This window comes from Gopherus evgoodei, unplaced genomic scaffold, assembly GCF_007399415.2.
Source record: "Gopherus evgoodei ecotype Sinaloan lineage unplaced genomic scaffold, rGopEvg1_v1.p scaffold_41_arrow_ctg1, whole genome shotgun sequence".
NCBI classification, from domain to species: Eukaryota; Metazoa; Chordata; order Testudines; family Testudinidae; genus Gopherus; species Gopherus evgoodei.
In genome coordinates this window covers 473516-489610 of record NW_022060062.1, presented here as the reverse complement: position 1 = coordinate 489610, position 16095 = coordinate 473516, and the positions used below count along the sequence as shown (strand labels likewise).

The 16095-nt window shown below is 42.9% G+C and overlaps 1 protein-coding gene across 1 annotated transcript in view; it reads right to left on the bottom strand.

Moving 5' to 3' along the window:
• Positions 1-8211: 8211 nt before the first annotated feature.
• LOC115642535 (nectin-3-like) overlaps positions 8212-16095 on the bottom strand; it is a 30209-nt gene continuing 22325 nt past the window's right edge. The window contains exon 5 of the mRNA XM_030546161.1: positions 8212-9233. Within this exon, the coding sequence (XP_030402021.1) occupies positions 8377-9233 (857 nt within the window). The 3' untranslated portion in view covers positions 8212-8376. The remainder of the gene's footprint in view (positions 9234-16095) is intronic.

The window sequence follows — 16095 nt, the reverse complement described above, 5'->3', positions numbered from 1 at the left end:
TCTGTATATTGCCATTCCTAATATCTGCTTTGTGTCCATTTATCCTTTTCTGTAGTGACTGTCCAGTTTGGCCGATGTACATAGCAGAGGGGCATTGCTGGCATATATTACATTGGTGGATGTGCAGGTGAATGAACCGGTGATGGTGTGGCTGATCTGGTTAGGTCCTGTGATGGTGTTGCTGGTGTAGATATGTGGGCAGAGCTGGCACCGATGTCCGTTGCATGGATTGGTTCCTGAGCTAGAGTTACTATGGGGCAGTGTGCAGTTACTGGTGAGCATTGTTTCAGGTTGTCTGTGGGCGAGGACTGGCCTGCGACCCAAGGCCTGTGAAAGTGTGGGATCATTGTCCAGGATGGGTTGTAGATCCCTGATGATGCGTTGGAGGGGTTTTAGCTGGGGACTGTATGTGATGGCCAGTGGAGTCCTGTTGGTTTCTTTCTTGTGTTTGTCTTGCAGTAGGAGGCTTCTGGGTACATGTCTGGCTCTGTTGATGTGTTTCCTTATTTCCTGGTGCGGGTATTGTACTTTTGAGAATGCTTGGTGGAGATTCGTAGGTGCTGGTCTCTGTCTGAGGGGTTAGAGCAGATGCGGTTGTACCTTAGTGCTTGGCACCTCAGTGCTCAGTAGCAATGGATCGTGCGATGTGCCCAGGATGGAAGCTGGAGGCATGAAGGTAGGCATAGCAGTCGGTAGGTTTTCGGTATAGGGTGGTGTTAATGTGACCATCACTTATTTGCACTGTGGTGTCTAGGAAGTGGACCTCCTGTGTACATTGGTCCAGGCTGAGGCTGATGATGGGGTGGAATCTGTTGAAATCGTGGTGGAATTTTTACAGAGACTCCTTCCATGGGTCCAGATGATGAAGATGTCATCAATGTAGCGTAGCTAGAGAAGGGGCGTGAATGGACGAGAGCTGAGGAAGCGTTGTTGCAGGTTGACCATAAAAATATTGGCGTATTGTGGGGCCATGCGGGTGCCCATAGCAGTGCCACTGATCTTGAGATATATATTGTCATCAACTTTGAAATAGTTGTGTGTGAGGATAAAGGCACAGAGCTCAGCAGCCAGTTGCGCTGTGGCATCATCAGGGATAGTGTTCCTGACAGCTTGTATTCCATCTGTGTGTGGGATGTTTGTGTAGAGAGCCTCTACATCCATGGTGGCTAGGATGGTGTTTTCTGGAAGGTCACCAATGCATTATGGTTTCCTCAGGAAATCAGTGCTGTCACGGAGATAGCTGGGAGTGCTGGTGGCATAGGGTCTGAGTAGAGAGTCCACATATCCAGACAGTCCTTCAATGAGAGCGCCAATGCCCGAGCTGATGGGGTGTCCAGGATTTCCGGGTTTGTGGATCTTGTGTAGTAGATAGAATAACCCTGGTCGGGGCTGTAAGGGTATGTTGATTTGTTCCGGTGTTAGTGTAGGGAATGTCCTGAGTGGATGGTGCAGTTTCTTAGTGTATTCCTCAGTGGGATCTGAGAGAATTGGTCTGTAGAATTTGGTATTGGAGAGTTGTCTGGCGGCCTCCTTTTGGTAGTCAGACCTGTTCATGATGACAACAGCACCTCCTTTATCAGCCTCTTTGATGATAATGTCAGGGTGGTTTCTGACGCTGTGGATGGCATTGCGTTCTGCACGACTTAGGTTATGAGACAAGCCATGTTGTTTTTCCTCAATTTCTGCCTGTGCACATCCATGCAACAAACCTCGATGAACTTTATTGACCTTCATCCGGTTTACCTCAGACCATTTCTCCAATTTGTCCAGATTATTTTGAATTTTGACCCTGTCCTCCAAAGCAGTAGCAATCCCTCCCAGTTTGGTATCGTCTGCAAACTTAATAAGTGTACTTTCTATGCCAACATCTAAGTCGTTGATGATATATATTTGAGCAGATAAGTAAGGAGAAGGCAGTACAAGGACAAAGCTCCTCGTTGAAGATAGAGTCAGTTGCATATTATCCAAACATAATTACCCACCTAAGGATCACGATTCTTGTAACAATTCCACCGTAGCAAGCATTTCCACTGATGATGATAGTCAGATCTTGAATAATGATAATACATTGAAGGAATATTATTTTGTATCCTTTACATTAGTTGAAGTTATCTGTACAGTTATTAGTTGTGTGATTTCACGTTCTCATTTATAACTTATGAAAGGTGCAGTGCGACTCTTGCAAGAGGTGGGCACACGTAGCCTGCCTTCCAGAGAGAATCAGTGAAGAAAGAATACAGATGCGACACGCGTGCATAGTTCACCTATTTAAAATTTACATTGTGGAACGATTTTGTTAAAAGCTGTATTTTTGTTCAGACAACACTTCTGAAATATAAACAAGAAGTAGAGAAGTGTAACCTTGCATTACATGTCAGAAAAGGAAAAAAGTGTTAATAACTATCTCTGAATATGTTCAGATTGTTTTGTGTAAAACCAGTTCAAGTGAAATGTACATAGTTCTTGTTTCTATATCTTGTTAGAATAGGGAAGATTTTCTATTTTGAAAAATTCCACATCTTCAATGGAGATTTCACAATGGTAACAAAATAAGACAGAGCATCCCTCATCCGCAAAAGTTTGCTACCTTTGAACATTCTCATGCTGCACTCTCAGGCTGATGCCCTGTGCCATACACAGCAGCTTGTGCCAGAGGTACCCCCTCAGTCAAGGCCGGCTCCAGGCACCAGCCTAGCAAGTAAGTGCTTGGGGCAGCCAAGGGGAGGGGGCGGCACGTCGGACTCTTTGGCGGCAGGTCCCGCATTCCCTCTCGGAGCAAAAGACCAGCTGCCGAATTGATCCAAATATCTGACACTGCGAAAGAAGACTGCACCTCGACTGTCTATATAAAGAACAGCCCCTGAGCAAAAGGTGCTCAGACTCTTTTTTTTAAAGACACATGTGCCAAAGCGGCAGCGGTAGAACTGATCGTGATCACAGTTGTCTTTTTTTTGCACTGCTTGGGGCGGCAAAAATCCTGGAGCCGGCCCTGCCCTTGGTCATACTTTGCTAACTCTGGACCAGAAGTGTTGAATGGTTTTTGTTCATTTCCTTGTCAGTATAGTCCATTCTATGCACTTGTAGCTGTTTCTTTTTACATTTACTGTTGTTTGTACGTGTTCTGGGCAGGTAGCCCCATTTTCCATACTGGAGTTCAGGTGTCCCTCAGGGCAGCTGAGGCAAAGGATGGCTTGGGCTCTAAAAATGTGTGAAGTTTCTTTATGGAACTTTGGCAGGAACAAGGCCAACAGACATTTGGAACCTGTTCCAACTGTCTCCTAGAGACCTACCTACCTCACAACTTTGGCACATGCATCTCTAAAAAAAGAATCTGAGCACCTTTTGCTCAGGGGCTGTTCATTATATAGACAGTCAAGGTGCAGTCTTCTTCCGCAGTGTCAGATACTTGGATCAAGACCACAGGACCATGCCATCAGATCAGGATCACCAGCATCTGTAAAGACATTAAAGACTGTTAACATCCAGTCACTGACCTTCAAAACTGTGGTGTTCCAGAGTTCCAAAATCCTACCTTTGTGTACGCCGGGAAATGGTCCTGCTATTGTGGGGAACTCTTCCGGCTTCTGCACTACCCCAGTGAAGTGGGCTAGTGAAAGGAACTGAGTCTTCGCTCTCACTTCCTTTACCCAGAGGCCTCCCTGCCCATGAGGTCTCCCCTTCCACTCTTCTGTCTGGCAGAGTCCTCATAACCCCAACAAGGCTGGGCCCAGAATTCCTGGGGGGCTCGACCCCCAACCCTGCTGTGGTCACCCAGGATAGGCACCTCCCTGACCCACTGATCATTTCATACAATTTAAAGCCAGTGCAAGTTGTTTAATTAACAATTTAATTTTAAAAAAATAAGAAAAATGGGAAAGGTTAAAGGAAAACACATCATCCTGCTCTGTGGCAGGGAACACCACAGACAGTGTCTCTGGACATCAGGGCACTTCAGTCTGTTCCTTGTAGGTCTCAGGCCTCCTTCTCAGACCCTGGTTGTGCTGCAGGGATTCTGCGGGTTGGACACTTGCAATGGTGGTGGCCACACACCAATGGGCTTTGGGTTGTGGGACCCTTCTTCCCAGCGTCAGCTCCCCATAGGGTTAAGATCCCCTTCCCAGTCTGGCCTGCAAGGACCTTTGGCTGGGGGTGTCTTTCTGCAGTGGGCCCTTTGCCCAGGGTCCCTCCTTGGCTGGCCTCAGTTGCTCGCTGCAGCTCTGCTCCCAGCACAAGATCTGCTTTCCCTGGGCTGTGTCTGGCTCTGCTCCCTGCTCTGACCTGCTCCCTGGGCTGCTTTTCTGGCCCAGCTCTGCTCCCAGTTCAGCTTCGGGCCCTGCTCTCTCCTTAGCTCGGCCCCCCTCTGTCTGACCCAGGCAGCTCCAGCTCACATGGAGGATGGAATCTCCCTGGTCTTCTGACTCCCTGATTAGCCTTCCCACCCTGTCAATCAGGCTGACCTGGAGCACTGATCTCTCCCCATTATTCCTGGGGACTGTCAGTCGCAGGGTCCCAACCTTCCATCGACCCTCCCCATTTTAGGGCTGGGAGCTAGCAACCAAAACACCCCCACTGAATGTCAGTAAGGGGAAAACCGTCCCCTTACATTTGGGACTAGTCACCAGGACCCAGAGAACTATCACCCAGGGTCCCACTATGTCAGCTTCCAGATCCCGAGAGACTGTGGATCACCTGTGATGACAACTGCATCTTAAACTCATTCCTCCTAGTTAAGAAAACCTGGAGACAGTAAAGTATTTTTGGGCTATTCTTTAGTTCTCTTCTGTTCAGTTGTTACCAAGGTTCCAGTTAGTTAGGACCTGAGATTTTTTTTATAGTTCATGATTTTTTCCTTTTCCCATTGTTACTTAAATAAATCTGTTTGCAAAAATAATTTCTCTCTCTCTTTTGTACACTACACCACACAAGAGAGGTGGGAGGCACCTCAACTTCTGTCTAACACCTGGTTATAGATCCAGAGGGGTGAAAAGAACTGCTCCTGAAATCAGAATTGTAGCTGGCTTATTTACTCTTGAGTTAACAGGACAGGGAAAAGTTGAGAGGACGAACTGGAGGCACAGAGGGTGATGTAACTTGAAATCCAGGTGCTCATTTCCCTGTACTTTTCTTCAGAATCCCAAATTACAAAATGTTTGGATTTCCCTGGTTTCAGAGTAGCAGCCATGTTAGTCTGTACCCGCAAAAAGAACAGGAGTACTTGTAGCACCTCAGAGACTAACAAATTTATTTCAGCATGAGCTTTCGTGAGGATTTTCCTGGTAAATTCTCCAAAGGCCTGATAAGTGTAATCTCTCTGATATATTCCCCCACTCTATTTCCAGCAGCAGTAGCTGTTATCTGGCAGGTCCATCAACTGAAACTCTCATCTTTCCAAATGTCATCTTGTGTGTATTTTATTTTGTGCTGAGTCAGAGAAGCCAGATGAAGGTAGGGATTGCGATTGGGCTGGACATGTGCAGAGTTTAGCAGAACCCTCTTCTAACAAGAGAGAGATCGGTGTGATACTTTGCATTCTGTCAGCTGCAGTATTCAGCATTAGTTTCTTGGCCATGTCACTAGGACGGACAAAAATACTTTAGCACTCTGCACAGGCAAACCTTCCATCAACATCTGAAGGGATGCATGCCCTGACCCTGTCTGGTACTGCTCCAGAGATTCATGTAGCTTCCAAACTCATTCATGGTCAGCCTCATGCTCTGCTTTCTTCCACCTCTGTAAAAGCATACTATCTTTTTCATTAATGACCTGGATGATGGGATGGATTGCGCCCTCAGCCCGTTTGTGGATGACACTAAGCTGGGGAGAAGAGGTAGATACGGTAGAGGGTAGGGATAGGGTCCAGAGAGACCTAGACAAACTGGAGGATTGGGCCAAAACAAATCTGACGAAGTGCAACAAGGACAAGTGCAGAGTCTTGCACTTAGGATGGAAGAATCCCATGCACCTGTGGTCACTCTGGCCAGCACAATGGTCCTTAGTAGACTATGGATGTGTCTCTATGTGTACAAGAAGGTTACTCACTCTGGGGAGGGTGCAATGGCACTATCCCCCTCCAAGCCAGAAGTGTACACAATTGATCTGTTTTCTTCATTGTGATGTGGGGGAGCAAACAGCTGAGTTGGCATCTAGGCTCTTCACTCCTTTGGCCACAAGGATCAGTGGTATACATGAGAAGAATGGAAGTCTACAGATCCTTACACACAGAAAGAAAATGCCTTCTGATGAAGCAGCTCCCAAAGCTGTTGGACACTGCTCAAATGGATACAGTCACACACTGCTTCAGACAAACATTACTGGGCACTCTGCAGCTTGGTGGCCCTAAACTATGACCTTCCTGGCCCTGTCATTACTCCACCTTATTTTTGCCAAGGCTTGAGATGAGCATAATTTTTCTAGGTGATTACAAGGTACCTTACTAACACACATAGCAGGGAGCTACTTTCCTTTTATTGTTAGAGTTAGTAACATCACTAAAACTTAAGAGAATGAAAACTTCTGCTCAGGAATTGTTTGTTAGATAAATGCTTATTTTTATTTGCAAGTATTAATAACCATGTAAGACACGCAGTCATTTGGCATCACAAACTGTCAAAAGTCTAATACAGATACTGTCTTTGTTGCAATGCTCTAAATATTGTCATTTTGCAGTGCTTTTACTACTAAAGGAAACATTCAAAAAGGTAGCCAATCAGCTTCCTTAAAATTCTGGTCCAAGCTTGTTAAATTTTTATTTGTGTGGCAATACCACCCCCCCGGCAAAGTTTTTTTCATTTCTGGACTTCAACGTTAAGGCAAGTTTTGCTGGGTAAGAGTTTAACTCATGAATGCATGTCAAGATGAGAGCTTAAAATGGGATTTCACCACAGAACTATTTCTCACCTCTCATTTTTACAATGTAACTGCCCTCAAACTGGATTTTCTGAATTAATTTCACTCAGATTCCGTTCTATTCATTTGCAAAGATGAAGCAGTGAACCTACTACTGAAGGAGAGGCAAGGTTGTTCCAGCTCTTGAAACTGACTTCCAAGCATTCAGTTTCATTGCTGGGAGCCATCTGCTTCTCCTAGCTACAAGACTGCTTACTGTTTTAGTCAACAAAGCAAACCAATGCAATACAAACAGACCCAACCGAGTAATACATACAACTGCTGTTCTGCGAATCCTGGAGATTCCGGTACAAATTATTTTTCAACAGCATCAAATAACAATAGTTATTTCCCTACTTGCTTTATTTTAAATAGCACTTTTTTATGTTAACCCCTTTTCATTAATATGTTTTTTTCAAGTATGCTCAACTCTTTAAAGCAATGATGTAATCACAGAGCATTGTAAAAATATGCCCTTTTACCTTTTATGACTGCACACCATGTTATGCTGTATTCTGCTAAAATCTTAAATTTCTAAATCTTAGCTACATTAACTCCATTTGTTTTCTCCATACGCTTAGAATTTGTACCTGAAATGAGACCTAACCTTGTATTTCCCAATCCCAGAGAAAACTTTCCTGGCCTCATCTTATTTCTAGTTGAAAATTCTCTTAAGTTCGAGAATCCGATTTTGATGACATGTGAAGTGCAGGACTACAGCTGACTAATTCTGTACATAGACTGTAATCGTACTTTTTGGAAATGAACTGTAGTGTAACAATAGTTCTCAAAAATCAGCTACAAGACAAAACCTTCCATATAGTCAGTGTTATGCCTCTAAAATGCCTTCACTGAAAATTCTAACTTTTTCAATGCAACATGTATTCTTTTTAAAAAGTTACCACTAACTGTGCATTGCAGGAAGGCTCATTAAAACAAAGAGGTATTCATTTGTGTGTAGAAAAGTAAAATATACCTTTGGGAAAAAATAGATTTAAGCAAATCCAAGTTCTTTTTTATCATAAAAATTACATTTAAGAATTGAATTTACCTCAGATTAACTTCAGTTTTGAGACTAATTCACTCATTTTTTTGTCTAAAGTAAGTGTGTGTGTATACACACACATATACATAAAATAAAGCATGTGCTTAACACAGATTATACTTGATCATAGTCTCAGGTAAACTGTTTTTAAATCGCAAAGCCAAGACAGCTGCTTTTTAACTCTAACACTGTTGTATGGTAACTTTAATTTAGCACTTGGTTCCTATGTGTGCAGCAGACGAATGACGCATTATGCATCAAAAGCCCAATATTTTCAAAGACAGTAGTACAGCACTGAAAAATCATAAAGCAGCTCAGATACATTTAACCCAGATTTTTACAATATCAAAAGCTTGAAAATCAACTTCAAAAAGCTTGTTTTTCCTCAAATAAAAATGAGCGACCTGAAAGCGATCAACTAATGAACGGAACAGTATCAGTGGTTACTACACATACAGTTCCCTCCGGGATTCTATTGAGCCATCTCCATGTAACACAAAGTCTTCTCCATTGTCATCATAACATTCACCACTCATGTCCTTCCTTCTCAGTGTTCCTCCTTCATAATAATCCATTGGTCTTTCACACTGTTCTTGGGATCTCTTAATATTGACTAAATTGTCCCATTCTGGATTGTCTTCTTCATTGTCATCATAACATTTACCACCCTTGTCCTTTCTTCTCAGTGTTCCTCCTTCATAATAAGCCAATGGTCTTTCATACAGTTTTTTGAATCTCTTAAAACTGACTAAATTTTTCCATTCTGGATTGTCGTCTTCATTGTCATTGTAACATTCACCACCCATGTCCTTCCTTCCCAGTGTTCTGTCTTCCATTGGTCTTTCATACCCTTCATGTGATCTGTTAGTATTGACTAAATTGTTCCATTCTGGATTGTCTTCCAGATGGCCTTCTAAATCTTTTGATGTTGGACTGTTCACTGGATGTTTTATTTCTTTTTTTATGCTGTCAGGATGAGAGCCCACATCATCTGAATGGAGAACATCTATTTGGGACCCTTCTTGCATATCTGATGGTGGAATGTAGTTCCTAGAAAAGTAGTAACCACAGACTGTCCATCTTCTCCTATAGCAGATAACTCCAACCAAAACACTTACAAGTATCAGAAAAAGAGCTCCACACACTGCACTAGCGATGATGGTACCCTGATTGCCAGCAATGAAGGAAGACAAGTTTGATGTTGGAAAATGCATTAGTTCTGGTTCTGTTGTTAAGGCTCTGATGCCATCAGTTGAAGGATGCAATGGAAGCATGGGTGGTCGTGTAGTAGCAGTAGGAGGATCTAATGGAAAGAGGAATAGGGTAGACAAGACACAGAAAAGGCAAAGAATGTCAATACAAGCTAAATAAGTAGAGGGTTTAATAAGAAAGCCAAGTTGATGAATATGTAAATATGATGCTCTCTACTAACAGCCAATACTTTTTCTTTCTTACGTTTCTAACAAGTTTGAGCAATTATAAAGTACTTTTGCAATATAGATGACAGTTTTTTCAAGTAATTCTGAATTGGCTTCTATGTATTAATTTTGGGCTATACAATAAGCAGAGTGGGTAACTGCTTTTGTAGCACAAAAGCAATTGCTGTCAAATTTTAAAAATAACCATTAATTATCCTAAAACAATGGAGAAGTTCCTTTCAGTTTATGTAGATATTATAGTTGACTACTTCCAACCAGCTTTATCTCATCCATGGGGGATATTATCTACTGCAAAACAGCAAAAACAAAATAGAACCAACCACTAACCAATTCTTCAACCAAAGATAAGAATAATAGAGGTGAAGGACAAACAGTATCTTCATTTTTACTTAAAGTTTTATTAAATTTTGAAATTGTTCAGTGCATTGAAGCAAAGTCGTAAAGAATGAAAAAAATATGCATTGTGTCCTAAGTTAGCAGAACGTAAGTTATTTTAATTATTCTCTCCAAAATGTTGACTGTGTTAATAGAACCTCAAGAGCTTAAGTGGGGAACGGTGAAGGAACTGAAAGTTCAATTATGTTGTGCAGTTCTTTGCTTATGAATTTCCTTTTAAGAGAATGTCGTCAGCAGTGTAACAATTCAAGTTTATATTTTAAACCACTCTTTGAAAAAAAATATTCCACAGAAACCAGTTGAAGTCACTAAAAATACGTAATAACTAGTACATTTCCAGAATGTTGATTGGTTTAACTTGTTTTTAAGCATTTTTTTTAAATTCTAAGTTTTCTGTCTCCTCCTTAATGGCACACATTCTGAGTTTTAGCTTGCTCTCAAGGGTAGGCACTGAAACATCACTTAAAATCTGCTGCTGGAGTTGTATGACAAGACCTTTTTTCTTTTGATTTTCTAAGTCAACTGGCAATGTACACGCTTCTATATGTAAAAACCGCCTGAAGTCATATGACTGCCTAATATCTGCAAGTGGTTTAAAACAAAGTGACTTCATGGTCTCTTAAACTGCAAAATCACAAACAATATATTGAGTAGGATTTCTTAAGCGCTGTACGAATTAGCAGCTTATCACCAGCTGCAAGCTTAACGTAATTCATCCAAAAGTTTTTAAAACTGAAATTTTGACTCATGACTTCAGGTTACATTTGGGAGAGAATATTAAAAAAAAAAACCTGCTTACACAACAGATACTAAAGCATGAACCTATCTTTAACTCATTCTTAACACTGTTTGTTACTAACGAGGCAACTAAACGCCAAGAATGAAACTCATGAGAATGGTCCAAGTCGTGACTCAGCTTGCAATGGAAGTAACTGAACAAAACAAAATTAGAAGTAAGATCCAAAGAGTTCAGTGCCTCTGACAAATGCAATATTTACATGCTCCTATTGAGCACTGCTATTCAATTTTTTTAAAAAAATAAGTAATACTAACAATTATGTAGAATCAGTTATAAAATTCTTGCATTACATTGAATGATTTCTCTTTTCAATGCACACAACATTTACTGCAATTGATTTCTTCATTTGCATTTCATGTATTGTGGCTTGTAGTAATCTACTTGTGTTGCAAAGTTCTGTTCAATGTATTTACAGATAGTTTTGTAAAAAAAAATCTTTTGAAAGCAACAAACTGTGGCCCACTCAAGTCCATGGTGATTTGTTAACACATCTATATATAAATTAAATGACTTTAAGATAAGAGAGGAGAGAAAATGCACTAAAGAAATGAACAAAAGGAATTCAGATTATGATTTTAGTGATCCAGAAGTTCAACCTGAAGTGAAAAAAAACTTTATTTCATCCTATAATGGAAAAAGGATAGAGCTTTTAACAATCCTAATTTACCAGGATCATCATCATCCTTCGATTTAAGGGCAAAGACTGAAATCAATTCTTTTTTTCTCAAATCAAGGCTGACACAACTGTCGGTTCTATTAAAGAAATAAAGGTTAGATTCATATCTACAACCCTTCAGATGGCATCAGAACCAGGTAATAGGGGAAAACTCAAGTATTTAAGAAATAAAAGATAGTGCTATAATCCTTCCTTAGTTCTCCTGACCAGAGAGAATTGTTTTCTGAAGTTTCATCCTTTAAACTCTTCCATTTGTGGTCACACGTAAGCAATGCTTGCTTCTTGGAAAGCATTTTCCAATTGCCATGAAGTAAAACCAGTGTCAACTGCAGATTTTTTGCTAATTGATTTCTATAGTGTTAAGGGATCTATAAGATATGGTTAGTTGAAAACCTGAACTAGTAAGATTAATTTGAATATGTAATAGTGTAGACAAGTTTCTTTGTTGTATTCCACAACCAGAATGTCTAAAAGGACTGCAAGATGAGGCTATCTTAAAGTGTCAATTAAAATGGGATTATTGCCTCATTTTTCATTTATGTGTGTCCAAGTCTCAAGAAAATATGATCCAGAATATTTGTATTTTGTACCGACTTTTATCTAGGAACTACTTAGTTTGGAAACCTGACAATTCATACTCTTAACAAGAAATAGCTATTAAAGCTTCTCTAGTATTTTCTAAAATTGAACTGTCTTAAATGTTCTTGTAAATTTAACTTTTTCTGAAATAAAAGAACAACCTCGTTTCCCCCCGTTCCTTCCTCCCCCAACTACCCAAGGTTGAGGCCAGAATTATTCCACTGTTGCTGCTGTAACAGCTCAAGGACAAAATTTCCAGAAGCAAGTAAACACTATTGGGTTTTTTGTTAACGAACTGCAGACATCTCATTTCCAGGGAAGTATCTCATACCCAACCCAGTGAAACAGTGTTTCGTATTGGGCACCTGAAAATTGAGGCATACAAAATAATTAGTCCATTGTGACAAATTTGGCTGAAGACAGTGGCTCTCAATCTTTCCACACTACTGTACTCCTTTCAAGGGTCTGATTTGTCTTGTGTACCCCAAGTTTCCCTTAACTGCAAAACTAATTGCCTACAAAAATCAGACATAAAATTGCAAGTGCCACAGCACACTTACTGAGTAACTGCTTGCCTGTTTTACCATACAGTTATAAAATAATCCACTTGGAATATAAATATTGTACTTGCATTTCAGGGTAAAGTATATAGAGCAGGATAAACAAGTCATTGCCTGTATGAAATTTTAGTCTGGTCTGTACTGACTTTGCTAAGTGTGCTTTATGTAGTCTGACGTAAAAGTAGGCAAATATCTGGATGAGTTGATGTACCCCCTGGAAGACCTCTCCATACCTCCAGTGGTACACATACCACTGGTTGAGAGCCGCTGGCCTATGAATGTGTTGCTAAAGACTGGAACAAAATGATGGGACAGCCATTTCCCAGGATCTGTTGGAAGAATTTAGCTTGAGTAGAAAGGTTTCTGAACTACAAGTAACTAAACTTATCCTGCAATAACTGGGGGGGTTGCTTTTTGTTGGGGTTTTAAGAAGTTGTCAGTGCAGATCCCACTGTACATGACTTTTTTTTTTAAATTAACATTGTCCATGAGGGCTGCACATGTGCCCGATCCCTCCTCATACTCCTTTGCAAGGGTCTAGGGAGTGGAATGGCGGTGACCCTCCCTCAGGTCCCTTATAATGTGAGGCCCGTGGTAGCTGATGATTGAAGAAATGGGTGAAGAACAGCTCACAGGATCCACACTGATGTTAATATCAGCGAAATAGTATAGTTACCTAACTGATAGTAACAAATTCTCCTAGGTATTTGTCCACAGGTTCTGCTCTTGGTATGCATGTCCTACATGAGAGAGAGTTTTTATTAATAGCATTGTTATTTTGGAGTTGTGCCGGCACTGTAAGAGCCCTCGCAACCGTCATAGCCAAGACCACTCCTACTATTCACAGTTCCTTTGGCAATAAGAATTGGAAGTGTTAGGACTCCTGAACTGCAACAGACATGTCATCACCAACTTGGAATCTAACACAGCTTCCTAGGGATTTGATGCTTTGTGTCAGAGTCATAGACTTTAAGATCATCTAAGCTGACCTCCTTCACAACGCAGGCCACAGAATCACACCCACCCACTCCTGTAATAAACCCCTAACCTATGTCTGAGCTACTGAAGTCCTCAAATCATGGTTTAAAGACTTCAAGGCATAGAGAATCCTCCAGAAAGTGACCCATGCCCCACACTGCAGAGGAAGGTGAAAGCCCCTGCCCCCACTCCCAGGGCCTCTGCCAAATCTGCCTTGGAGGAAAATTCCTTCTCGAACCCAACCATAGCGATCAAACTCACCAGCCAGATACCCATGAAAGAATTCTCTGCAGTAACTCAGATCCCACCTCATCTAATGTCCCATCACAGGCCATTGAGCATATCTACCGCTAATAGTCAACCATCAATTTGTTGCCAAAATTAGGCTATCCCATCATACCATCCCCTGCATAAAATATCAACCTTAATCTTGAAATCAGATGTGTCTTTTGAGACACCCCCTCCCCCACTGCCCTTGGAAGGCTGTTCCAGAACTTCACTCCTCTGATGGTTAGAAACCTTCATCTAATTTCAAGTCTAAATTTCCTGATGGCCAGTTTATATCCATTAGTTCTTGTGTCCACATTGATACTGAGCTTAAATAATTCATTTCCCTCCTCGGTATTTATCCCTCTGATATATTTATATTATAGAGAACAATCATATCTCCCCTCAGCCTTCTTTTGGTTAAGCTAAAAAAGCCTCCTTTCATAAAACAGGTTTTCTATTCCTCGCATCATCGTAGTAGACTGTTCCAGTCTGAATCCATTCTTCTTAAAGACGGGAGACCAGACCTGCACACAGTATTCCAGATAAGGTGTCACCAGTGCCTTATATAATGGTACTAACACCTCCTTATCTCTACTGGAAATACCTCACCTGATGCATCCCAAGACCACATTAGCTTTTTTTCACGGCCATATCACGCTGATGGCTCACAGTCATCCTGTGATCAAGCAATACCCCGAAGTCCTTCTCATTCACTGTTACTTCCAATTGATGAGTCTCCAGCTCATAACTAAAATTCTTGTTATTAATCCCTAAATGCATGACCTTACGCTTTTCACTGTTAAATTTCATCCTATTACTATTACTCCAGTTTACAAGGTCATCCAGATCTTCCTGTATGATATCCCAGGCCTTCTCTGTATTGGCAATACCTCCAGCTTTGTGTCATCCACAAACTTTATTAGCACACTACCAGTTTTTGTGCCAAGATCATAATAAAAAGAATAAATAAGATTGGTCCCAAAACCAATCCCTGAGGAACTCCACTGGTGACCTCCCTCCAGCCTGACAGTTCACCTTTCAGTATGACCCATTTTAGTCTCCCCTTTAACCAGTTCCTTATCCACCTTTCAGTTTTCATATTGATCCCCGTCTTTTTCAATTTAGCTAATAATTCCCCATGTAGAACCACACCAAATGCCTTACTGAAGTCAAGAAAAATTGGATCCACTGTGTTTCTTTGGTCTAAAAAAATCTGTTACTTTCTCAAAGAAGGAGATCAGGTTAGTTTGGCACGAGCTACCTTTTGTAAAACCATGTTGTATTTTGTCCCAATTACCATTGAGCTCAATGTCCTTAACTACGTTCTTCTTCAAAATTTTTTCCAAGACCTTGCATATTACAGATGTCAAACTAAGAACCCTGTAGTTACTTGGACCATCTGCCACTTGCTTCTCTATCCTCCCTGGATTCCCACACGAACAGGTGATTCGCGGAAAGCGGGGGGGGGCAGTAAGCTTGGCCTGACCTGATACTCCAGGCGCTGTGCGGCAGCAGTATGGCCCAGCTCCAGCCAAGTGGCGAGCTGAAGTGCCACCAGCCACCTCCAGGCAGCGCGGTGAGGGGGCAAGGAGGGGGGTTGGATGGGGGCAGGGGAGTTTGGGATGGTGGTTGGGGTTTGGGGGTGGATAGGAGTCGGAGCGGTCAGAGGGCAGAGAACAGGGGGGCTGAACGAGGGCAAGGGTCCGGGGGGGCCATCAGGAGGGAGGGGAGGGTGGATGGCGTGGTGGGGGGCAGTCAGGGGCAGAGGTTCCAGGGACAGTCAGGGGACAGAGAGAAGAAGTGGTTGGATAGGGCAGGGGTCACAGGGAGGCCATCAGGAATGAGAGGAGGGGTTGTATGTGATGGTGGGGGGCCGTCAGGGGACAGGGAAGGGGTTGGATGGGGCAGGAGGTCCTGGGGGCGGTAGGGGGGCATGATCCCCTTGTGGGGTGAGGAGAGAACCAGTTGTTAAGATTTTGGCAGCTCATCAGTGGCCAGGGGACTGGGAGGCTGAGGAGGCGAGTGGGCAGGCAGTGGCGGGGGGGTGAGTATGTGAGCTGCGGGGGAGGAGGGGGGCTGAGAAGGCGAGCGGGGGGGGGGGAAAGTGAGCCGAGGGAGTGGGGATCTGAGGAGGCGAGCGGGCGGGCATTGGCGGGGGAGCAGGTGAGCTGGCAGTGAGGGAGAAGGGCTGAGAAAGCGAGTGGACGGGCAGCGGCGAGGGGGGCAGATGAGCTGGCGGCGGGGAAGCGGGGCTGAGGAGGCGAGCAGGCAGGCGTTGGAGCAGATGAGCCAGTGGCGAGGGAGAAGGGCTGAGGAAGCGAGTGGACGGGCAGTTGTGGGGGGGCAGGTGAGCTGGCGGCGGGGAAGCAGGGCTGAGGAGGCGAGCAGGGAGTGGGGGTCTGAGGAGGCGAGCGGGCGGGCGTTGGCGGGGGAGCAGGTGAGCTGGCAGCGAGGGAGAAGGGCTGAGA